This window comes from Melanotaenia boesemani, chromosome 5 (genome assembly GCF_017639745.1).
Source record: "Melanotaenia boesemani isolate fMelBoe1 chromosome 5, fMelBoe1.pri, whole genome shotgun sequence".
NCBI classification, from domain to species: domain Eukaryota; kingdom Metazoa; phylum Chordata; class Actinopteri; order Atheriniformes; family Melanotaeniidae; genus Melanotaenia; species Melanotaenia boesemani.
Window position 1 is genome coordinate 31,777,903 of NC_055686.1, and position 26,085 is coordinate 31,803,987.

The window sequence follows — 26,085 nt, forward strand, 5'->3', positions numbered from 1 at the left end:
CAAATATGACCACGTCTCCATGGAGGCTAGAGGCAGACTAGGGTGGCCCAAAGACCCGGGTGATTAGCAGTGATCCCGGAGCACGAACCCAAGCCACCCCACCAAGAAGATGACCCTGGACCCACCCCGATGGCGGTAGAGCAGAGCCCCAGTCAGAGCCCCCCACTGCCCCAAGACCACCATCATTCCCTCCTCTTGCATATCCTCTTCCATGATGGTTGTTGTGTTTTCCAGTTGTTGCCAAGTTTCTTTTGTCTAAACATTAGAAAAATCAGTTGCGGGACAGAATCGTTATGTGTGTGTTGTTCTGTGCTGATATTATCAGAGCCACCACACACAGTACGATCAAACTGTTAAATGTCTGATTTTTATTTTCATGTGTTAGATGAAAAATCTCATCAGATTAAAAAATCCTGATGTGTGTACCAGGCCTAAGACTGTGAGGATCCTGTGTGCAGATTTAATTACCATCACACCTCCAACATGATCTTTCTGTTCTCAGAAACCAGGTGGACAGATGGATGAAGAAACATTCAGTTTATTTCTACCAGCGACTCTTTGACACACAAACAGAAACGTGTCAGTAGATGAATGTGAGGAAGCCTGAAGTCCACTCTGAGCTGCAGCTCCAGCTGCTTCCTGAGTCTATCTGGTGGCAGCATACACAACATGTGGCTGCAGATGTGTCTCTGATGCAGGCCTGCTGCCTCCTCTGGCTTTGGCCTGGAAACTTAGAGCTGCGTAGTTCACATCAGCTGAGTCCATGTTCTGAAAATCACATTTGTTCAGTCACAACGTCCATGAGTTTGTCAATGAATATGTGAAAAATATTAATTTGTTAAATGGGAGATTAATTATATTTATATAGAGCTTTTTTATTCTGGTTGATCCCTCAAAGTGCTTTCATGTGATCACTCATACAGCACTTCTAATATATCTAATATAAAATATAGAGCAGGACATAAGTTGGTTAAATAATTTATTTAAAATTAAAATAAAATAATATATTGATGTTTGATGATGATATAGTATTTTTTTGCATGGACACTTTTAGACACGAAGGTGACCAGTGGGTAGTAAATTCATCAACAGATTCAATGACATTAAAGACAAGAGTAGATTTAAAAATGTGTCTAAAAGTGGAAGTTAATGTGAAAATTCAAGTCACTAGTCCAAACACAGCCGAAATGAGTAAAACAAAAGAAAAGTTGAGGAAAATGGACAAAATGTCCTGAGGAGGGCTGAGGGTTAAAGTGTGAACATTACATCAGCGTTTGGGGGTTAAAGGAGTTATTATGACTATTTTCACATTACAGTAGGAAAATTCCCTAAAAGTGGAATTTAAGTATATAAACATGTCAAACCAGAGTTAAAATTTGATGAACAAAAACAATTTTAAAATCAGATCGCAGTTTAGTTAAATAAAATGTTCTCACCTCACTTCTTCCTGACTGCGCCTCCTCATTCGCAACTAAAAGACAAATAAAACATGACTGACTCCTTCAACATGGATTTATACATCTGTTTCCATGATGATGTACTACAAGTCAGCTATACCTTTCTCAAATCTCCAGACTCTGACGGCCAGAACGACGACGGTACCAGTGAAGAAACCAGTCAGAGCACCCAGGATCACCTTCATCAGGTCTGTAGATCCATCAGCTTCTACAAAATATTTACAGTCAAACATTTAAATCTGCTCACTTCAGATGTGGTTGATACTGAAATGATGAAAGAAGGAGGAACCTTACTTTCTGATTTCAAATCGACTCCATCAGTGGATTCATTTTCACCTGCAAATGAAACATTTTTATAAATTCATGTTTATAACTTGTCTTTAGTTTTCTTGCTCCTGTAACAATAACTTTGAGATCCATCCATCCGTCCATTTTCTTCTGCTTATCCGGAGTCGGGTTGCGGGGGCAGCTTCCTAAGCAGGGAAACCCAGACTTCCCTCTCCCCGGCCATATTCACTAGCTCATCCGAAGGGATCCCGAGGCGTTCCCAGGCCAGCCGAGAGATGTAGTCTGTCCAGCATGTCCTGGGTCTGCCCTGGGGCCTCCTTCCGGTGGGACGTGCCCGGAACACCTCACCAGGGAGGCGTCCAGGAGGCATCCTAACCAGATGCCCGAGCCACCTCATCTGGCTCCTCTCGATGTGGAGGAGAAGCGGCTCTGCTCTGAGCCCCTCCTGGATCACTGAGCTTCTCACCCTATCTCTAAGGGAGAGCCGGGCCACCCTGCGGAGGAAAGTCATTTCGGCCACTTGTATTCGAGATCTCGTTCTTTCGGTCATTACCCACCGCTCATGACCATAGGTGAGGGTAGGAACGTAGAACGACCGGTAAATCGAGAGCTTTGCCTTTTGGCTCAGCTCTCTCTTCACCACGACAGACAGAAGCAGAGCCCGCATAACTGCGGACACCGCACCGATCCGCCTGTCGATCTCCCGCTCCATCCTTCCCTCACTCGTGGACAAGACCCCAAGATATATAAACTCCTCCACTTGGGGCAGGACCCCATCGCAGATCCGGAGAGAGCACTTCACCCTTTTCCGGCTGAGGACCATGGTCTCGGATTTGGAGGTGCTGATTCTCATCCCAGCCGCTTCACACTCGGCTGCGAATCGCTCCAGTGAGAGCTGAAACTCACGGCCCGAGGAAGCCAACAGAACCACATCATCCGCAAAGAGCAGAGACCCAATCCTGAGGCCACCGAACCGGATCCCCTCCACACCTCGGCTGCGCCTAGACATTATGTCCATAAAAGTTATGAACAGAATCGGTGACAGAGGACAGCCTTGGCGGAGTCCAACCCGCACTGGAAACGATTCTGATTTAATGCCGGCAATGCGGACCAAGCTCTGACACCGGTCGTACAGAGACCGGACAGCTCTTACAAGCGAGTCCGGCACTCCATACTCCCGGAGTACCCCCCACAGGAGTCCCCGGGGAACACGGTCAAATGCCTTCTCCAAATCCACAAAACACATGTAGATTGGTTGGGCAAACTCCCATGCCCCCTCAAAGACCCCAAAGAGGGTGTAGAGCTGGTCCACGGTTCCACGAAAAACCACAGTGTGTGAAAAACCAGTGTGGTGAAAAACCACACTGCTCCTCCTCAATTCGAGGTTCGACTATCCGACGGACCCTCCTCTGCAGCACCCCTGAATAGACCTTACCGGGGAGGCTGAGGAGTGTGATCCCCCTGTAGTTGGAGCACACCCTTCGGTCCCCCTTTTTGAAGAGGGGGACCACCACCCCAGTCTGCCAGTCCAAGGGGACTGTCCCCAATGTCCACGCGATGCTGCAGAGGCGTGTCAACCAAGACAGCCCCACAGCATCCAGAGCCTTAAGGAACTCTGGGCGGACCTCATCCACCCCCGGGGCCTTGCCACCAAGGAGATTTTTAACCACCTCAGTGACCTCAGCCCCAGAGATAGACGAGCCAGCACCAGCTACCCCAGACTCTGCTTCCTCATCAGAAAACGTGTTGGTGGGATTGAGAAGGTCTTCAAAGTATTCCCTCCACCACCTCACAACGTCTCGAGTCGAGGTCAGCAGCCCCCCATCCCGGCTGTACACAGTGTTGACGGAGCACTGCTTTCCCCTCCTGAGCAGCCGGATGGTGGACCAGAATCTCCTCGAAGCCGTCCCGAAGTCATTCTCCATGGCCTCTCCCGCCAATACCCATCAGCTGCCTCTGGAGTCCCACAGGCCAAAAAGGCCCGATAGGACTCCTTCTTCAGCTTGACGGCATCCCTTACTGCCGGTGTCCACCAACGAGTTCGGGGGTTACCGCCACGACAGGCACCGACGACCTTACGGCCACAGCTGCGGCTGGCCGCCTCGACAATAGAGGCACGGAACACAGCCCATTCAGACTCAATGTCCCCCGCCTCACCCGGGACATGGTTGAAGCTCTGCCGGAGATGGGAGTTGAAATTCTTTCTGACAGGGGACGCTGCCAGACATTCCCAGCAGACCCTCACAACACGCTTGGGCCTGCCAGGCCTGACCGGCATCCTCCCCCACCATCTGAGCCAACTCACCACCAGGTGGTGATCAGTCAATCATCGAACTGCGGCCTAGAGTGTCCTGGTGCCAAGTGCACATGTGGACACTCTTATGTCTGAACAAGGTGTTCGTTATGGACAATCCATGACGAGCACAGAAGTCCAACAACAAAACACCACTCGAATTCAGATCAGGGGGCCCGTTCCTCCCAATCACGCCCCTCCAGGTCTCGCTGTCATTGCCCACATGAGCATTGAAGTCCCCCAGCAGAACGAGGGAGTCCCCAGAAAAAGTGCTCTCCAACACCCCCGAGGATCAGACCACCAGGGTCCCCGCCTCTGGCAGCCGCCCAGCTCACAATGCACCCGACCCCTATGGCCCCTCCCGTAGGTGGTGAGCCCACGGGAGGAGAGGCCCATGTCTCCCTTTCGGGCTGAGCCCAAACGGGCCCCATGGGCAAAGGCCCGACCACCAGGCGCTCGCCTCCGTGCCCCACCTCCAGGCCTGGCTCCAGAGGGGGGCCCCGGTAACCCACGTCCGGGCAAGGGAAACCGTGGTCCTTGTTTTTTTCATCATCATAAGGGTTGTGTAAGCCACGCTTCGTCTGGTCCCTCCCCTAGACACCTGTTTGCCATGGGTGACCCTACCAGGGGCATACGCCCCCGACAACATAGCTGCTAGGATCGTCAGGACACACAAACTCCTCCACCACGATAAGGTGGCGGCTCATTGAGGAGTAACTTTGAGATATTCAGTTTATTTGATGAGGAAAATCTAAGGTTAACATATGAAACATGACCACAGTCTTACCTTGAACCATTAACCCTGCTGCACTGACAATGACTATATGTTCATTCATGTAGAATCCACCGAAATACAGAACAGAATCAAAGAAATCCACTTGTTTAATCCTCAGAAAGACCATGGTTCCTGCTCTGACAGGCTAATCAGTCCAATTCAGTCCACCTGAGTTTCCCAAATTGGTATTTGGTTTGTCTGTGACTGCACTATTTAATCTCTCTTCAGTCTCTCCTTCTCAGCAACAGCACCTCGCCAAGTTGAAATCCAGCATTCAGTTATTGTCTCCAGATTCCCTAATGTTTTCGTCCTTGGATTACCCCTCTTGCCTTGCCCTTGTCGGATTCCTCTTGCCTGGTTTTTTTGGATTTCTGGATTTTGACCCACGCTTTGCTTCTGGACCCCGAGCCTCGCCTATCATCTTGGATAAGTACCCCATCTGCCTCAGTGTTTTGACCATTGCCTAGATTCTGACCTTGCCTCTGGATTCTGGACTTTTTCAGCTTCTCTCCTTCCCCCTCCAGGACTAGATGGCTTCATTTAAGTCTCTCCGGACTCTTGCCCCTTGTGCTCAATAAATCTGGTTTCTTTTTGTTCCTTACTCTTGTGTGGTTGAATTTCTGGGTCCTCACAGTCAATCATTACAGGATATGTATCTCTATATTCTACTGCAACCAACCCAATATCTGTCTGGACCTCCTCAGTGACCCAAGAAGCTCTTCTTCCTTCAAACACCATTTGTTTTGCTAACAAATAAAGGAGACTTTACAACAGGGGTGCCCCAGTCCGGTCCTCCAGATCTACCATCCTGCAACTTTTAGATGCAACCCTTCTCCAACACACCTGACTTAAATGAGTGGCTCGTTACCAGGCCTCTGCAGAGCTGAATGACATGCAGATGACATTTGATTCAAATGTGTTGGAGAAGGGTTGCATCTAAAAATTGAAGGGTGGTAGATGTCGAGGACCGTACTTGGAAACCACTGCTCTACAAGAACACAATTTTATTAAAACTTAAAGAACCAGACAAGATGAGTATGAGCATGCAGGGAACAAGTACCGGCAATTTGTGGCTCCATTTCAGAAGTTCTGCTTCCTTTCCTTAAAGATGAAAACTCTGTGCTGCATAGCCCAATTCTGAGGTCTCAGAACTGGACCCTCAATTTAATTAAATTTTTCAAAATGGCCCAATTTGTGGAACAAGTGTGAAATATTTGAGTTACATAAAAACTTTTCATTTTTAATTGTCCTTGAAGTAGTGAAGAGGAAGAAAGAAACACAAATTTCCCTCCCCTCACGTTCTGGGCCCACATGGAGGAGAAGCTCAAGTAATAAAGACCAACACACTCGCTGGTGAGCTTTTCCCAGGCCAGGGTCCAAGAGGGTTCTCCAGTTTCCCTTTTTATGAGTTCAGTGACTGGTTTACTGCATCAAGGCCCTTAATACCTTCTCTGAAACTAGTAGCTACATTGGCATTAGCTACTTTAGTGTTAGCTGTATTACCATTTGCCACTTTAGATTTAGCTAAGTTGTTACAGTTAGCCTTATGATCAGTTCATGTCTTAAATCATTGCACTAGGTGGGGAGTGGGGGGATGGGGGTCGATGGGGCCCTGGTTCCCGGGGTGTGCGGCTGGAACATCGGAGTGTGTGCTGGCCTACGCCGGGTGGCTGTCTGGGGGGGCCTGGTCCTCCTAGGCATGTTGCGGGCCCTCTGCCTTAAGGGGGTGGGGCGTCCACCTCTGGGCTCCTGGGGCCCTGTGCCCCTCGCTTGGGCTGCCCTGGGTGGCCGGTCACTGGTGGGGCCGGTGGCTGCCGATCTTGGCCCACTGGGACCTGTGCCCCAAGACCGTGGGGGGCTCTTGCTGGGGCTTTCCTCTGCCGCCCATTGGGTGGGGCTGGAGTCGTCTTCGTGGTGGGGTAGCTTGGGTTGGTGCTCCGGGGCTGCTGCTGAGGGCACCGGGTCTCTGGCCCTGGTCTGCCTCTGACCTCCGTAGAGGCGTGGTCGCATTTGCACGATCTCACTCACCACTCTTCATCACTGATCACTCCTTATTCCTCATGCTCTGCATGCTGACACAGTCACTGAGTTGTCCAGGGGGTTTTTATACTAAGCAATAATTCTTTTTTTTATTTTTCCTGTGAGTTAGTATCTGTTCGCTGTTATGTCTTTTGGATTTGGTTATTATTTAAAAACTCTTAATGACTAGCAGCCCTGTTTTTTCTGTGTATTTCTGTTTTTGTTTTTGTAAAAGTTGTAGGAAATTTTCTGGTGTGTTCATGTCCAGGTGTAACAGTTTATTGTCTGGTGATGGTGTGGACTGAAGGGTCGTTTCCTTCTGTCTGTGATCTTTTTGTCTCCTTTCTTCTTTCCCTTTTGCTCTTTTTGCTATTTTCCATCTTTTTCTGTCCCCTCCGGTCAGGTCCAGCAAGATTACATAGATTCTGTGATTCAAAGTAAATAAATAAATAAATTAATCAGATTATCAAGAGGAGCCTTACCCATAGGCCTCCCCTAGGCAGAGCAAATTTGTTCAGCACGATACAGCAACCAGATTATCATTTTGCTTGCTATGATGCTGGACAGGACAAGTTAAAAAAAAAAAATCATTGCACTTCATCACCATTATGTTATGTCAGATATTTGTTGTGCTTGTGCACTTTTTTTTTGTTTTTAATGGTTACTTTAGTGTTGAAATGTCCTGTCCTGTCTTCACTGTGGAACAGGGGGAAATATAATTAACATGTCAAATTCTGTCAAATAGACAAAAAAAAAAAAAAAAAAACTGTTTAATGATAACAAACATTTCATGCTAAAGATGAACAGAACATAAGTTACACCACTGAGGTTCCTGACAAACAACACAACAGTCATCACTGTCTCTGTGTGGTTCATCCTCCATCACTTGTGTGTGTTTATTTTACAAATGAATTGCTGGAAAATTCAGAGCTTCCTTTATGTTTTCCAGGAGACTCTGTGGTTCATTATTGTTCATATAAAACATCAACAAAGAGACTGAGAGTTTTTACAGCAGTTTTATTCTTGATCTCCACAACAAGGACTCATGTGATGTTTGTGGTCAGTGCTGATGTCTTCCTGTAGTAAAGACTCATATAGATGATGTTTGTCATCACATGTTCCGGATTATCCTGTTATTTATTTTACATCTATAATAAAAACAATTCTGCAACAATACAGAGGCTGAAATTATTCAGTCAACAGTAACCAGGTCTGATTTTATTGACTCTTTTCAGACTTTTCTCACTACCAGTAAAGTCCTGCTGGTTTCAGATGTGATCAGACCACACTGTGCTGTCTCTTCCTGTGCAGAGATGTAGATCTACACCTCTGCAGCCCAGAAACCAAGTCTAGGTGTTAGCAGTATAAATAACATGAGTCTCCACTGCTCTCTCTTCTGCAGGCCTCCTTCTTCGTATAGTTTCTGAGAGGAACATCAGGTCTGCAGGGTCCAGAGTCTGGAAATAACATATTAAGAAACTGTGGTGCAATGAAGAAGAATTTTTCACTTAATAGTTCACAAACACAAAAAATATGATTAAAATTAGCAAAATTTTCTGGTGATCTTTGTATCAGGACTTAGTTCTTCTATGTTTTCTCTGCTTTTCTCAATTTAGAGCAACTAAATAATTAGCTTTTTATTTTTCTGTCTAAACATGTTTCACAAGAGAAAATACAAGTTGAACCTGTAGATGTGATTATAAGAACCACAGCAACAACAGTCATGATGAAGAAAACGATCAGACTGCTCAGAATTACAGTCAGGAGGATTTTTTTTTTAAATTAGCCACTTTACTGGACATTCAACACACTGCCGCAGACTGAAGAAATAAATACTCATTCTTTTGCTAAACCACATAATCCAGTTCAGGGTTGCTGGAAGAGTACACCCAGGACAGGTCACCGGTCCATCGCAGGACCCACACAGAGACAAACTGGGAGAATTTAGAGTGAGAGTCTTCCTCCAGGAGGAAGCTGGAGTCCTTGGAGAGAATATGTGAAAACATGGGGAGAAAATACAAACTCCACATACAAAGGCCACTGTTCAAACTTCTCCCCAGTCAAGGCTGGAACAGCTAACCACTACACCGCCATGCAGTCCTGATGGTATATTATTACTGCAGGAGTACATCTATTATGTTTATCAGGCTTCAGTAATAAACAATAAAACAAAATGATGCAGCATTTATTAAATATTTTTATTATATAAATGTCATGGAGAGACTAGATAGGAGTTATATTTGTTGCATGTTGTGTTCAGAATAGTAATTTTCTTATCCTCCAGTATCTAACCCTACTGGAGGAACAACGAGGCCACAAAGCAGACTGGTGTGAGGCAGCCAGGAGTCACTGGTGTGTGTCCTGCCCGTGCTGCTATTTGTTAGTATTGTAAATATTCTGGTGGGTGTGTCTGGGTTCCTGTGTGGAGTTGTTCAGAATCTGTGAACTTATAGACCCCTGGATTTGGTGACCACCTCCATCTAGCTGCCACTGGGATTCTGGTCTGTGCTATCATCTGCCCTGGGTCTACCTGGTCTCCAGCCCACCCCGAAGGGTCGTCCTGTGAAGTGGCTTGACGTTACTGGGAGTTAAAGCCGTCTGCTCCCAGTTTGATAGTGATTCCAGCTTCCTCAACGCAAGAAAACCATACTGCATCCACCCAAGTGAAGACTACTCAGACTGGCCTGCTGCACATAAATTATAGTTGATGAAGCTGTTTGTACTGTGATTATATTCTAGTGACTTTCTAACCTCGGTGTTGGTATTGTTTTTTTTCTCCCGTTCTTTACATGCAGCCAGTGGACTCGGCCATCATTTGTGCAGAACAGACTGTTGATGGACTTAAGAAAACTGCAGATGATACAGCCCTGTTGGGGCCAAGGATCCACTTGGTTGACTTTAGACCTCTCGGACCAGCCTCCATGTGGGGTCATGAGAGGTGTGCTGAGTCCAGAGCTCTGACCCAAGTATAATAATAGCGTAATAGTTTAATAAAATTGACTTCTGTACTTGAAATGGTTGTTTGGGCTGCTCTTCTGTGATTGCTCCCATCAAATCACAGGCTTGCAGGAGGTAGATTTAGTCCCGGTTTTACCGGGTGGCTTTGTCAGAGAGGTTCTACTTATACAGCGTCTGGCATAAACATGATGATGTTTTAATTAGATATAAACAAAAGTCAAATATGATTCATGAAGAAGCATCACTGTGTGTCTCTGGAGAAGAAAAATACTGTATATGAGAATAATTCATATATGAAGGGCTTCAACATGGAGAGTGGGGAGATACAGAGATCAAACCATCCATCTTCCTCCTCAGCTTCAGCCGCCCTCTGACATGTTGTGAAAGATGTAAAGTTGAAGTTTCAGAGCTGTGATTGTAATTTACTGATAATGATGAAAGCAGATATCTAACAGAGCTGTGAAGGACTGGTGGTCTGCCCATGGTGTACCCTGCCTCTGGCCTGGAAGCAGCTGGGATGAGCTCCTCTAACCCACGACCCTGCATCAGAGTACGCAGGTCTAGAAGATGAAGTTTACGTATAAATGTTCACATCGCATTTTAACACGTTCTGTAACTAAACTGATATTGACTGAAGCTGCAGAGGATGAGAACCTTTATCTAAATTAGTTGTTTGATGCCACAGACAGATGTTATTTACAGATGGATCATATGTTTAAATCCAACTTTTAGATCTGATCATAGTTTAGTTAAATAAAATGTTCTCACCTCACTTCTTCCTGGCTGCTCCTCCTCATTTGCAGCTAAAAGACAAATAAAACATGACTGACTCCTTCAACATGGATTTATTCATCTCTTTCCATGATGATGAAGTTACTGGGTAACTAACTAAGCCAGCCGTACCTTTCTGAAGTTTCCAGACACTGACGACCAGAACGACTGTGAAGAAACCAGTCAGAGCACCCAGGATCACCTTCATCAGGTCTGTAGATCCATCAGCTTCTACGAAGTATTTACAGTCAAACATTTAAATCTGCTCACTTCAGATGTGGTTGATACTGAAATGATGAAAGAAGGAGGAACCTTACTTTCTGTGTTCATATCGGCTCCATCAGTGGATTCATTTTCACCTGCAAATGAAACATTTTTATTCATGTTTATATCTTGTCGTTAGTTTTCTTGCTCCTGTAACAATAACTTTGAGATATTCAGTTCATTTGATGAGGAAAATCTAAGGTTAACATATGAAACATGAACACAGTCTTACCTTGAACCATTAACTCTGCTGCACTGACAATGACTGTATGTCCCTTCATGTAGAATCCACAGAAATACAGACCAGAATCAGAGAAATCCACTTGTTTAATCCTCAGAAAGACAGTGGACATGTTGGAGCTCATCTCAAATTTTCCATCTTTTAATCCATCACAGAGTGAAGCTTCACCTTCAGCTCCATACATGGCAGAGATACAGCTGGGTTTGGTTCTGTTCACCACTCTGAACCAGTCCGTCTGGGTTGGAGATGTAGAAATGTTGGAGCACAGCAGAGTGGCATCTTCACCCTGCTGGACCTCCACAGTCTGAGATTTACAGATCCAGCCTGAAACAAGCAGCAGAGAAAACACATTCATTCTAAGCTGATTACAGCAATTATTTCAACATTTATCTGGAAGTTAATCAGGAAAAAGCAGTTACTGCATTAAAGAGATGGTTGTATTTAATGCTGAGAACACGGCTCTTACTGTGGCTGCAGAGAAGTAAAACTGTTATTAAGCTGAATTTCCTCATTCTGAGCATCACTCTGTCACATTCAGACCGCTTTATATTGAGGACGGGGTTTCATTAGGAGGGGGCGTGGTGTTCAAAGGTTCATGTTAGACGACTCGAGGACTACAAAACCTGTTCTCTGTAACACCTGCTCCGCCTGCTGTCTCTGTTCATACAAGTGGATGTTGTTCAGGTTGATGGAAAATGTCAGATTAACCATTGCAGAATTTTCCTACAGCTTCATGTTGTGCTGCATTGTGTTTACTGAGAACAAGTTTACCCTCACAACAGAGAATGATGATTATTGCTTTAATTTCCTCATCTACACGTGTGACTGCTGCTTTTTCTCCGACACTGGACTGATTTAGACTTTCTGGGATTTCATATTCAAGCATGAGTTCACACTGCAGGTTACGTTCAGGCTTCACCCAAATAATGTAGTTAAGAAGCATCAAAATGAAGAGACATAAACCGTTGGAAGTTATATCTAGTAACCTTCATATCATCACAAGATATTTACCGTTATCATGAGAAGCTTAGTTGCAATACAGCTTCCCATCACTTAGTGGGAAGCTGTATTGTTACCAGACATACGATAATTATCATATTTGTATGATAGTTATTGTATTTGTACGATAATTTAACTCCGTATGATGTACAATCAATAATTCCACAAATCCTATAATGTACGATAATTTGGCTCTGTCATTATGTGGCTAAGTTATTTCCTCATTGAACACTATTGAGATACAGATGACTGCTCATGGTTTCCAGCTTATACGTCTTCTTATAACCAATCAATGCTCACATATCCCATGATGACACATTGAGTTATACGTAAGGAAGGACAATGTAAATAATAATTTTGGCATATGTAGCAATTTGCAGCTAGCACAGTACTAGCAGAGAGGCGCAGCATGAGCGATGATTCTAAAAAGAAACAACATGGCCAGCAGTTATACAGGCGAGACTGGAAAAAATCCTCCATATTTACTGGGTGGCTAAAACCTGTCGCTGGTGTAAGCACTAAGGAGTCCAGTCGCTGTTGCAACATTCACATAGTGGTGAAGCTTACTGTTTTGAAGAATCGCACAGGGTCTAAAACACATCTAGATAAGGAAAAATCGTCCCAGCACAGAAGTCAATAGCAAAATGTTGCAGAAGACCCTGGAGGTTCTAGGCAAGGTTCTAGCTGTTAAACTACGAGTAGATTTGGTTATTAAATAAAAAGAGTGACATCAATTAAAACAAAACAGTGTTGTGAATGGGCCCCGGACCACTTTGTAGTGGAAAAGTTGGGCCCCAGCATAAAAAAGTTTAAGAACTCCTGCACTAGACAAGATCATTGGTCCTACAGAGGAAGTTAAACAACGATAATTCAATATTTTTCATCATGAAGATTTTAGGTATTTACAAAAATATGAAGATTTATGGATTTTGTTTTGTGTGCTGATGTCAGTAGCATTATAATCCATTAAAATATCACCATTGTGCTTTAAATAATTTGTTCACATGATAAAAATTAATATTTTGTTTAATATTTTTAATGTACTTTTAAACTACGTCATTTCAATGCAAAAAACCTGATAAAGGATCAAACACTGACTCCTTCGTGTTGCTGCTGGAATTTCAGGTAAAAAGACGACATTGTGTTCATCTTTTACATATTTTGTTTTTGGATGCGTCTCAGTTGAGGCTCATCTAGGGCTCCAAATTACCTTCAACCAGCACTGCCTCCACCTGCAGGTGGATCACAGACTTCCTGTCTGACTGGAGGCATCATGTAAACCTGGGAGAACACACATCCAACTCCTGCATCATCAGCAGCAGTTTCCTGCAGGGGTGTGTTCTTTCCCCTCTTCACCCTTTATACCAACAGCTGCACCTCCAGTCACCAGTCTGTCAATCTCCTGAAGTTGACAGATGACACCACCCTCATCAGTCTCATCTCTCAATGAGTCCATCTACAGGAGGGAGGCTGATCAGCTGGTGACCTGGGGCCTCATTTATCAAGCTGGCGTAGGAAGAAAAACCGGCGTACGCCAAAAATAGTCAACTTTTGATTCATGAAAACCAAACTAGACGGGAAAATGTTCCTACCTCCATGTCCAACTCTGACCAAGGCGTACGCACAGAATCTAGAAATACGGGAAACGGCCACACTACACAATGTGACCTCATGTATGAAGATTCAAGCAGACAAACTTCATGCTTTACCTCAGCCGTCCTTAGACTAAACTTTCTGTCAAACAAGGGATGTGTTCCTCACTCCCTGACATTAACACCCCTTTTTTTTCTTCAAAGAAAAACTACAGTCTCAAGACAAAAAAAGTATTGACATTATCTGACACATAACATCAGCAACCCCTCCCAGAATTCAAAGCATCAGTTTAACACTGAGCTCTGGTTTAGTTTCCTCCTTCGGTCTATCTGGTGGCAGCATAAACAACATTTGGCTCCAGCTCTCTTCTTCTTCTTCCTTGTCGAGGAAACTGTGGCGTAGTTCATCAGAGTCAGGGTTCTGTAAGGAAAGACAAGAAGAGTTTATTTATACAGCACATTTCATACATGCATTGTTACGTGCAAAATGTCTCTTTCCTTTAAAAAAAGGCCCACAGCTAAATAAAGAAAATGCAGTAAATTTTGGTTTACAAACAGTAAATCAGGGGTCTCCAACCTGCAACACTGGAGCCGCAAGTGTCTCTCTGGACCTTCCACAATGCCTCTAAATACGTGGCTAACATATTTTTTAAATCTATCTATCTTGTCATTAGATTGGAAACCAGGGACTTTTTTTCTTTTACTTTACATCATTTTCCACAAATATCTGTATCCCTTAGAAGAAAGTCTGTTTATCCTCTTTTTTTTATAAAGGTTTTATGTTTTTCTTTATTTTAAAACCTGAAAATGGAAATTAAAAATGTGGTTCTTCAGAAATAACAAACATCCTATGGTGGTTCGTCATTAAAAATATATTTTAAATTGCCTTTTTGAAAAGTCTCGTAACATTTGCGTCTCTAAAGGAGTTTTATTTAGCTGGCTGAGGGAAAAATGGCTCTTTGGATTGGAAAGGCTGCAGACCCCTGCACTAAACACATAAACAGGTTTAGCAGCAGTTTTCTCTTTAAACACCAACAGTCAAATTATTTCTTCATATATATTTATAAAATTAAATATTTATGACAGAGAAGGATGAAATATTTAGGATTTACTAACTAAAAGGTAAAAAGTCAGCAGGATGAATTTAAAGCTGTGAAGTTGCTTCCTTCTAAACACAGAAGGAACAATATGTGATGAATATCAGCATCAGGTGAACAGACAGAAAGCAGGATTAGAATCTCACAGCTTCTAGATGGTAAGGAGAGAGAAATATTCACGATATGCACAATAACATCCATCCATGCACCTTCAGTTAAGGGGTTAACATCTCGTTTCCGGGTGTAGTGTCAGGTCTGTAAATGTAACTATAAACATGTGTGGTGTCCACAGAAAGTCCAGAATCTCAGCTACCAGCTCAGCAAAATCATTTCTATGACCACCAAACACAGTTAAGACAACAAACAATTCAAAGACCAGGTACACAAAGTCCAAAAAATATGTAAACACAAATGATGTTTCCCCATGAACATGAACAAACGACTCCTCTACTGAAAGCTCACATCTCACAGATTCCACAGCTGGAAGTTTCATCTTGCTATGACCAGGATTCACCGAACCAGAGGCAGAAGAAGACCCGATTTATGCTGCACATTTGTAAAAGTGAAAAAACATGTCTTACCTTTGCTGTCTTGCATAAATTAAAACTGCATTTATTTGAAAAATAAATCAATAAATAAAAACTTTCTCATTGTCTTTTGGGAGCAGTTTCCCGTCCAAAAATCACAACGTTCTGCCATTTGCATGCGTTTTGACAAAGACAAATGTTGGCTCTTCTTCTTCTTTTTTGAGTTCCGGCCAGAAAACGTCTCTTCATGTTAATAAACCCGCTCTCTCCTGATTACATCAGATGCACCGCTGCAGCAGGGAAGGAAGACATGGACACCAAGTTTTGTGGTCAAAACCAGTGGCCAGCAAAAAACTTAATGTGGTGATTAAAAATGTTAACGGCGTTAATTAATCATTGCGTTAATGAGTGATTAACGCGTTAATGTGCCTAGCACAAAACAGTTTCCTGCAGCTTCAAAGTCAAAATATGGATTAATGATAAATTATTTAACAGGAAATATTGAATCTTTTCTTTCATTTAATACAAACATGCAAAGAGAAACAAAGAAAATGTTAAAATTGTAATGTCTAATAAAACAATGTCTAATAAAGTTTTAGAATTCTTTGGCAGCAATTTTGTAGAAGGTCAAATAACAGATTTTATGTACAGTTTATCAAACCCTTCTTTAAGATAACCTACCATGAAGCTAAATTTTAATAAGATGTTTTCATGTTGGTTTGGAGGCTTTTCTGTTAAAATATTTTCTCCACATATATTGAACTCTTTCATGATCTATTATAATGGGTTTCCATGGCAATTGAAGATTGTTTCACCACCAGGATTAACTGATTAATCTCTACAAACTAAAATTAATAAGCAAAATAACACAACATGCATGCTGAATGAAAAAACATGCAGGGCAGGAGTAAGGCAGAGAGAAGAGTCAGAGGAAATTAAAACAATTTTTATGGTTTATTTAGGAAATATGAGATTGCTTTTTTTAACAAAATGAACAAGCTTGAGGTGCAAACGAAGACACGGAAGGAATACAGAGAATGCAGTATTATGTGTTTCACTCAAACATGGCAGAAGGAATATCTCCTAGATTCTAAAGTGTCTCAATACTAAGACTTTAAAGGCAGAATGGGACAATTTTCTTCTGCTTCCACTGCTGCAGGAGCCGCTGTCTCGCCTCCCTCAGCTGCCACCACGGAGGCTGCTGCTTTGTGCTCTGGTGCTGCAGGCCCCTCTACCTAGAGACTATAGCCGGCTGGAGCTGGCCCTTGTGTGCTCATCATGGGGGATACCATTGTCCGCCATGTCCACATGAATAGGCGCCACACATATTGCCACTCAGGTGCAGTAGTCACAGACATCAGCAACTCCGCCCACCAACTCTCTCATCACCACCCCCTCTGTTTTCACTATTGTAATACATGCAGGCATAAATTTCCTGTCAACCAACTTCGCCCCCGTTAAAGAGACATCAAGTTTAGTCACATCTGACAGCTTCATATTTGGTTAAAGGATTACTGTCACACCGCTATGATGATGAGAAAGCAAGGACCAAGTTTTCCCTTGTCCGGACATGGGTCACCGGGGCCACTCTCTGGAGCCAGGCCTGGAGGTGGGGCATGGAGGCAAGCGCTTGGTGGCTGGGCCTTTGCCCATGGGGCCCGGTTGAGCTCCGCCCGAAAGGGTGACATGGGCCTCCCCTCCTGTGGGCTCACCACCTGCAGGAGGGGCAATAGGGGTCGGGTGCAGTGTCAGCTGGTCGGGGACCCTGGTGGTCTGATCCTCAGTTGCAAAAGCGTGCTCTAGGAACGTGGAATGTCAAAGTCTTACTTTTTTTTTTTTTACTGTAATTCATTTATTTAATTATTCATTTATTCTTAGCTGTTCTTATTGTTTCTTAGGGTTATTTAATCTTCCTTTTAACTCGTGTTTTCTGAATAGGGATCCTCCACGCCGGGGTTTTGCCTGCTTGTCTTGTCACATGGAGACTGACTTCCTTCCTGTAGTTTGTCTCATCGTTGTTTAAGATGAGTCCCACCCAGTTTGTAAACTTCACTATGTGCAATCATTGGTCAGCAGGGTGAAGAGCAGAGGACTGAGCACACATCCCTGAGGGGCTCCTGTGCTCAGTGTGATGGTGCTCGATGAGTTATTGCTGTATTAACCCATACTGCTTGTGGCCACTTAGTGAGGAAGTTCAGCAACCAGTTATATAGTTGCTATTTTGAAGCATGCTGGAAAAACAGCCTAGCTCAGAGAAGTGTTAAAGATGTCTGCTAAGACGTCTTTCAGCTCCAACAGCACCAACCTTTATATTGGTCTGAAAAATTTATTAAACTGTATGTGTGTGTGTGTGTGTGTGTGTTGTGATGTTTAAACCTTTTTGTACTATATGCGGTTGGACTTTGTTCTGTTTTTACAAAAGATAATTTTGCATTCGGTGGTGCCAATGTTCAAGATCCCATTAGCTGTTTCATGTCACATTATCAGTCTTTAAATATTATTTATGTCATTTATATTATATGGTGTGGTAGTTAGCAGGTGTGGTAGCTAGCAGGTGTGGTGGTTTTATTTTTTTTTTATTTATTTAACCTTTATTTAACAAGGTAAAAAAATGTTTGAGAACTAGTTCTCATTTACAAACATGACCTGGCCAAGAGGCCCCAGCAGGAATAAATAACGTACATACATATAAACAGACAACTGTGCATACACAGGACCACCATGCAACAATACAATACAAATAAAAAAAAACGCAGAGTGAGTACAAATATATAAAAATGAAAGGGGGGAAAGGGAGTAGAACACAGTATATAAGACGGATTTATGTGAGAGAAAAAGTAGTGGAGAAATGTTTGTATATAAGGGAGAGTCAGCATCGTCAGCAGGAACAAGTATCTACAATAATCTGTTGAAGTCTCTGTCTAAACAGAGAAACAGATATCAGAGCTGGAAGTTTGAGAGTGTTCTGCAGTGTATTCCAGTCATATGCAGTGGCAAAGTGGAAGGCGTTACGGCCGAAAACAGTGGCGGTTTTGGGAATGATGAGCTTAATAAATTCGGTTGACCTGGTGTGATAAGTGCTGCGAGCGAAGTGGAGAAGAGATGAGAGATAGAAAGGTGTCTTGTGTAAGATTGACTTGTAAATAAAAAGAAACCAATGATGGAGTCGTCGAGTGTGAAGGGACGGCCAGCCCACCAGTTTATAGAGATCACAGTGGTGGGTGTGGAAAGGGGCGTTTGTGGCAAAGCGTATGGCTGAGTGGTACAGAGTGTCAAGTTTTTTTAAGGGCTGAGCTTGGTGCCATTTTATAAATGATGTCGCCATAGTCAAAAATTGGGAGTAAGGTCAATTTGACTAAAGTGCATTTAGTTGCGTGAGTGAAAGAGGCTTTATTACGGAAAAGAAACGCTAGTCTGGCTTTTATTTTGGCTTGGGGATTATTTATGTGGGTGACGAATGACAGAGATGAATCCAGCCAGAAGCCCAGGTACTTATAGGAGTTGACATAATCCAAAGCCGTGCCATCTAGGCAGGTGAGTATTGGTAGGATGTCAGCGCCAGTTTTCCGACTAAAAAGGATGCACTTTGTTTTACTGGAGTTGAGGCAAAGGTGAAGGTTGTGGAAGGACTGCTCTACTGAAGAGAGGCTGAGTTGATGAACAGCTGCAGCAGCTTGTGGGGAGGGGCCGACTGAATACAGAATGGTGTCATCGGCGTACAGGTGGATCCGAGAGCTGCCAGCAGCTTTATCTATGTCATTGATGTAAATGGAGAAAAGGGTGGGGCCCAAAATAGACCCTTGAGGCACACCTTTCGAAATAATGAGTGGTTCTGACATGGACAGGAGATGGACAGCCCAATACTGGAGAGCCTTTGTAGAAGAATCTTATGGTCAACTGAATCAAATGCCTTGGCAAGGTCAATAAAGGTGGCTAAGCAGACCTGCTTGGAGTCTAGTGCTGTGATGACATCATCCAGGACCTTCACGGTGGCTGCTATACATCCATGGCCAGGCCGAAAGCCAGACGGCAGGTCAGATAGAATGTGGTTTGAGTCAAGGAAGCAGTTTAGTTGTTTGAGCACTAGCTTCTCCAAGACCTTGGCTAAACACGGAAGTATGGAGATGGGTCGGCAGTTTGGATCCGTGACGCAGCCACCTTTGAAGAGTGGAGAAGCCATGGCTGATTTCCAGTCGGAGGGGAGGATGGAGTACTGTAAGGACCTATTAAACAGACTTGAGACAGGTGCTGCAATAATGTGAGCAGCTGCTTTCAAGAACCTGGGATGAAGACCATCAAGGCCAGCAGATTTGTTTGGATCCAGCTTAGTGAGCTCATCCTGCACTTCTAAGATGGAGAAAGGTGAGAAGGAAAAAGGTGTGTTGTTCAATGGAGAAGGCTGAGAATCTAATGAGGCTGAGTCGACCTCACTTGCTGAAGCCAAATCTGGACCTGAGACAGGGGAAACTTGGGTAGCATTGACGAAGTGATGGTTGAGAAGTGAGGCCATGCGAGCCTTATCAGTAATAACAATGTCATTGAATATCATAGAGATTGGTAGCTGAGGGGAGGCAAGCTTATTCTCCATGATCTTGACGGTTTTCCAGAACTTCCTCGCATCAGAGCCACAGGTGGAAAATTTCTCCTTAAAATGGGAGATTTTAGCATTCCTGATGGCCTGTGTTGTTTTGTTCCCGAGTTGCCGAAAGGCAAGCCAGTTCGCCGGGGATTGTGTGGAGCGGGCTTTCCGCCAAAGGGTGTTCTTATGATGGATAAGTTCAGCCAGATCATGGGAAAACCAGGGGCTATAACGATGGTGGTGGTAACTTGGTGTGGGTTCTCTCTGGGTACTCTGGCTTCCTCCAACATCAATGTCCAAAGACATGTATGTTATGATAACGGGTGACTAAGTTCTCCCTAGGAGAGAATGTAAGTGGTTCTTTTCTCTCTATGTTGGGCCTGCGTTGGACTGGCAATCTGTCCAGGGTGTTTCCTGTCTCTCATTTGCTAATTACTGGAATAGACTTCACCTTCCATATAGCACTAAAGTGGACTAAGTGGGATGACTTTATCATTGTTTATGTTATTTTAATCTGCATTTGACACATACTGTATACTATTTCATGAGTTTTTGTTAAATGAACTGTGCAAAGTATTTAAAGCAAAATTATTAAAAAAAAATAAATAAATTAAACACAAGCCAACAGATTCACATCATCTGCAAAGAACATGACTTTTCTTTCTATACAATGTGGAAGTAAATGTGAGCGATGGCTGCTGTGAGTACCTCTGTGTTCCTGACAGCTGTATGAGGACCAGTGAAAAACAAGCTGCAACCAAGGATACAAGGAGATTGGGTCCTTGGGAAATCTGTAAAATATCAACTTGTCCTCAAAACCAGCAAATATGCCTGTTTGTTGAAACTGAAATCTATGCTAAGAATCTGCATTATAATGTTTGGTGCGTGCACGATGACAGGAAGAACAAAGACAAGCCGCCCCTCTAAACTCCCCTATAAAACCTAAACAAATCAATCTAACTTCACATTTAAACACAAAATGAAAAGTTTTTCCATCTGTAGTTACAAAAACTACTGAATATCTAAAAACTGATGTTTGTGGTGCTTTTTTCAGGCTGGATCTGTGAGTCTCAGACTGTGGAGGTCCAGCAGGGTGAAGATGCCACTCTGCTGTGCTCCAACATTTCTTCATCTCCAACCCAGATGGACTGGTTCAGAGTGGTGAACAGAACCAAACCCAGCTGTATCTCTGCCATGTATGTAGCTGATGATGAAGCTTCACTCTGTGATGGATTAAAAGATGGAGAATTTGAGATGAGCTCCATCATGTCCACTGTCTTTCTGAGGATCAAACGAGTGGATTTCTCTGATTCTGGTCTGTATTTCTGTGGATTCTACGTAAAGAGGCATACAGTCATTGTCAGTGCAGCACAGTAAATCGTTCAAAGTAAGACTGTGGTTATTTGGTCATGTTCAGGTTTTCCTATACTTTAAATATAATGTATTTTTTTACAGGTAAATATGGACACATTGCTGTGACTTACTATACGAATACAAGTAGGATTATTTTTTCACTCTTGTAAATATTTCTTTTGCAGCTTTTCTCAAAGAACAGTAATTCTGACATGGATCATTAACTCCACCTGCAGTTCTTGCAGAAGATGAATAGTGATGTAGCCAGAACGGAATCCGTTCTGCTTCCAATTCCTGATACTTAATTCTTTATTTCCAGGACCCTACAGACCTGATGTTCCTCACAAAAACTATACGAAGGAGGCGGCCTGCAGAAGAGAGAGCATTGGAGACTCATGTTATTTATACTGCCAGTACATAGACTTGGTTTCTGAGCTGCAGAGGTGTAGATCTACATCTCTGCACAGGAAGAAAATCACTGACCACAAACATCACGAGTTGTTTTGGAGATCAAGAATAAAACTCTTGCAAAAACTCTGTTTGCTGATGTTTTATATGAACGTCCATTCACATGTAATATAAATAAATTAAAGAAAAATCTGGTTTATTTACCTGGTGCTTGCAATAACAGATAATTCAAGTTATATTTCTCAGTCTTCTTGGTTTTATTGGTGATTGGCTGTAAACTGAACAGGAAAAAACAAGTGATGGAGGCTGAGCCACCGAGACTCAGAGATGACTGTGTGGTTTGCTTCTGCTTAGGTTGAAACGCTTCATGAGACTGCACCTTTCGTCTGTTTGACAGGGTTTATGGACAGTTTCTCTTCATTGTCTCTTGTGTATGAAAAATAAAAAGGTGTAGCTTCTTTTCTTGAATGCGTTTGTGGGCCTGTGTGGGCCAGCAAAGGACTGGTAGATCATCCTTCTGTAAATTTCCACTGTGGTGGCAGCATGCAGAGAGAGTAGCCTTTAGCTCTGCAACTAAACCACAGGCTGCAAAAGCTGTTTCAGTTTCCCACCAGAGCTGCACTCATTTTAAATTGTGGTAACATTCATGCTACCATAGATATAAAACTCTGTTAGACTTTTAAAAACTTTGTTTATCAAGCGTACTTCTTTGGTTTATCTTTATGTACAAACATCAGCAACCTGTTGCTGAAAAAGCAGCTTCATTGTTGCAGAGCAATGCCACCCTCTGCTACAGGAGTGGTACTTTCCCAGACTTTTGAGTCAACATGTCTTGCATTGCATTATGGGAATGCTGTTCAGATCCCTGTGTGGCAGGACAAGGTTGTTTACTTTGTCTCTCTTAATTACACCTCCGCACCTATACGCCAGTATATTAGACATGGCTCGCTAGTCAGGGTGAATTCCCTCTTCCTGGCTAGTCCTGGTAGATCTCCTAGTCATCATGGCAGAGGTGATCAAACATTTTAGCTGAATAGTATACTGTGAGTACCTTACTGTTTTGCTTGCTTTTCAGGTTTTGTCTGTCTTTTAGAGGTATACGAGGCATAATCTTTTTACAGCATACAGGTTGCCGTCGTTGGCAGCAGTGGGGTTTCCTAATTTGTTGATCAGCCACCGAGTAGCTCGATGGAGCTGAAGCCATGGTGGGATCATGGAGGCCGTCTGGCAGTTTCCCGTGTCGGTTCAGTTTTTCCCCTTGTTAAAAACCCTTGTATGGGTAAGGCTGCTGTCCCACTCAAAGCTATTCTGAGCCCAGTGTACCAGCAGCAACCTGAGTTATGTGTGTGTTCCACCAGGCTAGTGGATGCATCACGCGTCGGCACTGACATGTTGATGTTTTGTCCCGGAGTAATTATCCATGGAACTGGATCCTCGCCAGATATCTTGTTGTGGCGGCGAATGGGTCATCGTCCTCACTTCCATATATACTGCTCACTCCATTAGCATTGAGCATTGTGGGTGCGTTAAACCGGGCTGTTGGAAGGGACACAACCTGTTTTTTATAGAGGGTTCTGTTTAGCTTTTTATTGTGTTTTTTTTTTTTTTTTTTTACTGGGGTGATTTACCAGTTTTTTTAAAATCCCTGTATCTATTTTATTAATAAATTATTAATTTGTGAATCAGTATGTCCAAGTGCAATGATTCAAACCTACGTGCCTTTCAGGGAGGATTTCCTGGGATGAAAGTTCCCAGGCGGCGTTGTCCTTTTTATATTTGATCTAAAAACCAAAACGTACCACTCGCCACACATGCATGAGTCATGTTTGAGTAATATGAGTTGCTACTGTGTCATCTGCAGGCTCTAGAAACACTTTCATATTTTCAGAGATGATGTTTCAAATTCACTCCAGGATGAACTGAAGTAAAACTGGTTGTATTTTATTTCGAATCAGTTTAAATCTGTGCTGATTTTCCAGGATTCAATTTAAACTGTAAACTCTCGATCAGGAGGCCTCACCCCCACCTCACCTCTGATCACCTGCAGAGTCCTTTTATACCTGCTTCAGCTGTATTTATCTTGTTCTTTCATCTCCACCCTTCCTGTCATTAATCATCCTCCATAAGCCATTTACTCCCCCCTTTTCTTATCCATCCCCCCTTTTTCCATTAATCCATCCTCCCACATTAATTTCTTCCTTCTGACTCCCATCCATCCTTCACTACTTTATTCAGAAATCCTCCTCTCTTTATTTTTAGTCAAGTTAGGGGCGGGTTCTAAGTCAACCCCCACCCTGGGTCACATCCTCCCAGCCTTGAACCCAAAACCAATCAGAGTCTTTCACATCTCTTCATAACTTCCTCCATGCCCTTTAATAGTACCCAGGGTTTGTCTCAACTATAAATCTTGTTAATTATGAGTTTTTAAATACTGATTGGTGAAAACTTAGAAGACTACCCATCTTCTGACAGGGAGAGATGGCTGAGTGTATCTCAAGACAGCTGAAGTGAAAATCAAAATGCCCTAAAAGTTGGAAGTGCGTACATCTAGCAGGAAAAAAAAAAGCTATCTCTGTTGTTATATTCATGCTGGTGTTTTGGGGGGAAAAAGCAGACATTGAAACTAACCAGCAAACAAGAGACAGCAGCAGCATCAGTATGAACCACAGCAAGGCTGGTTTTCACCAGTAACCACACACATTGAAGGCTGAGCAGCTTTTATCAGATCAAGTTTTCATTTCTTTCTCTCAAGAAGTTTTTTTTTTTTTTTTTTTTATCTTTAAGGTGTTAGTCACACAGCGAGCAGGACTGATCTAAACAGATAAGCATAACTGTTTTATTGCTCATGACTAAACCACATTGAGCCTTTCTGAAAACTCAAGTCTACCTATTTCTGCTCAGCCAGGAAGTTCCCTCCAGTCACAGCTACCTTCATAGCTGATTCAAGTTTGCTTTGTTAGCATGAGGGGAATAAAAACTGCAGCCATGTGTTGGATGGACTTTCCTCTTTCTTATGAAAATCAGATATGACATAAACAAAAATCTCCACGCTTTCAAATCATCATTTAAGACTGGATGGCATTAGACCAGGAAACAATGGGAACTCCTGTAACGTATGCAAAGGTTTGTAAGAGGAATAATGCCTCTTGCATACTTGCCTAAAGCTTGGTGGACCAACAATTGCTAGGTTAGTGAAATACATGAAAAGGCGGTTTTCATTGGTTATTGATGGGTTACACAACTGTACCCCCATCGAAGATTCGACAACCTTTTAGTAAATTTGCAAGAGGCTAATGCAGTGATGATTTTAGATGCATCCCTTCTCCAACACACCTAAATTAAATGGATGAATTCCCTAATGGACATGTCATCTAGCTCTGCAGAGACCTGATAACGAGCCATTCATTTGATTCAGGTGTGTTGGAGAAGGGATGCATCTAAAAGTTACAGAATGTGTGAACCACTGAGGGCTGCTGTCCTGCTGTCCTGTTTTAAGTGTTTCTCTGGTCTGTAATTGCTTATCAAGTCCTTCCCAAGCCTGTTACTGACACATTTATCTTAGTCAGATCCTACAAGACGTTCGTCCACGATGACCAGAACTAGACATCTCTGCTGAAGAAGTCCTAGGTGAGGAAGCAGACAAAGAGCAGTTTAAAAAGACCCCTATGATGATGTCATTTCACGCTTCATCACTCAGACATGAGTCACCGAGGGAGGACATTACTGGGTGAAATTGGTTTGCTCCACACGGTGTCTGGCCTCTCCCTTAGAGCAATGATTACAAATCCTGGTCCTCAAGGTACGCTATCCTGCAGGTCTTAGATTTCTCATGCTATGAAGGCCAGAGTTGAGAATCACTGCCTTAGAGAGAAGATGAGAAACTCATCAGGAAGGGGCTCAGAGTAGCGCTGCTGCTATGCATCTAGGAGTCAGCTCAGGTAGCTCTGAATTCTGATCAGGATTCCTTCTAAAGATTGGACGCCTCCCTGGAAAGGTTTTCTGGGCATGTCCTACAGGGAGGAGGCCCTGGGAAAGACCCACAAGAAACTGGAGGGACTGTGTCATTGATTAACTTGGTAATGCCTCAGGATCCCCCTAGTTGAGCTGGTACAAGCAGCAGTTTGGAGTGTTTGTTTTTTAAAATTGTTATCTAGATATCTAATTTCATGCCATTTGTTATACTAGTAATTTTGAGTTTGGTCCTTTATGGAATAAATGTGTGTAAAACACCAGCCTGTAAACCAGCCTGTCTATTTCTGACAAAAAACTTTCTTTGCAACTACTTTTACCAGAATCTGGAATCGTCGACAGGATCGGTTCAAAATTCACCTACATGACTCTTAAAAAGAATTATGTGGTGGTTTCCTTGAACCATCCTTTCCCTGCAGGGGTGTGTTCAAAGTTCTACACATCACACAAACCTTTTATTTTTAAAATTTGAACTCAAGATTTTATTCCTAACTA

The 26,085-nt window shown here is 43.2% G+C and overlaps 1 protein-coding gene across 1 annotated transcript in view; it reads right to left on the bottom strand.

Moving 5' to 3' along the window:
* Positions 1-598: 598 nt before the first annotated feature.
* The window catches only part of LOC121639905, a 45,438-nt gene continuing 19,951 nt past the window's right edge, over positions 599-26,085 (bottom strand). The window contains exon 6 of the mRNA XM_041985505.1: positions 599-768. Within this exon, the coding sequence (XP_041841439.1) occupies positions 646-768 (123 nt within the window). The 3' untranslated portion in view covers positions 599-645. The remainder of the gene's footprint in view (positions 769-26,085) is intronic.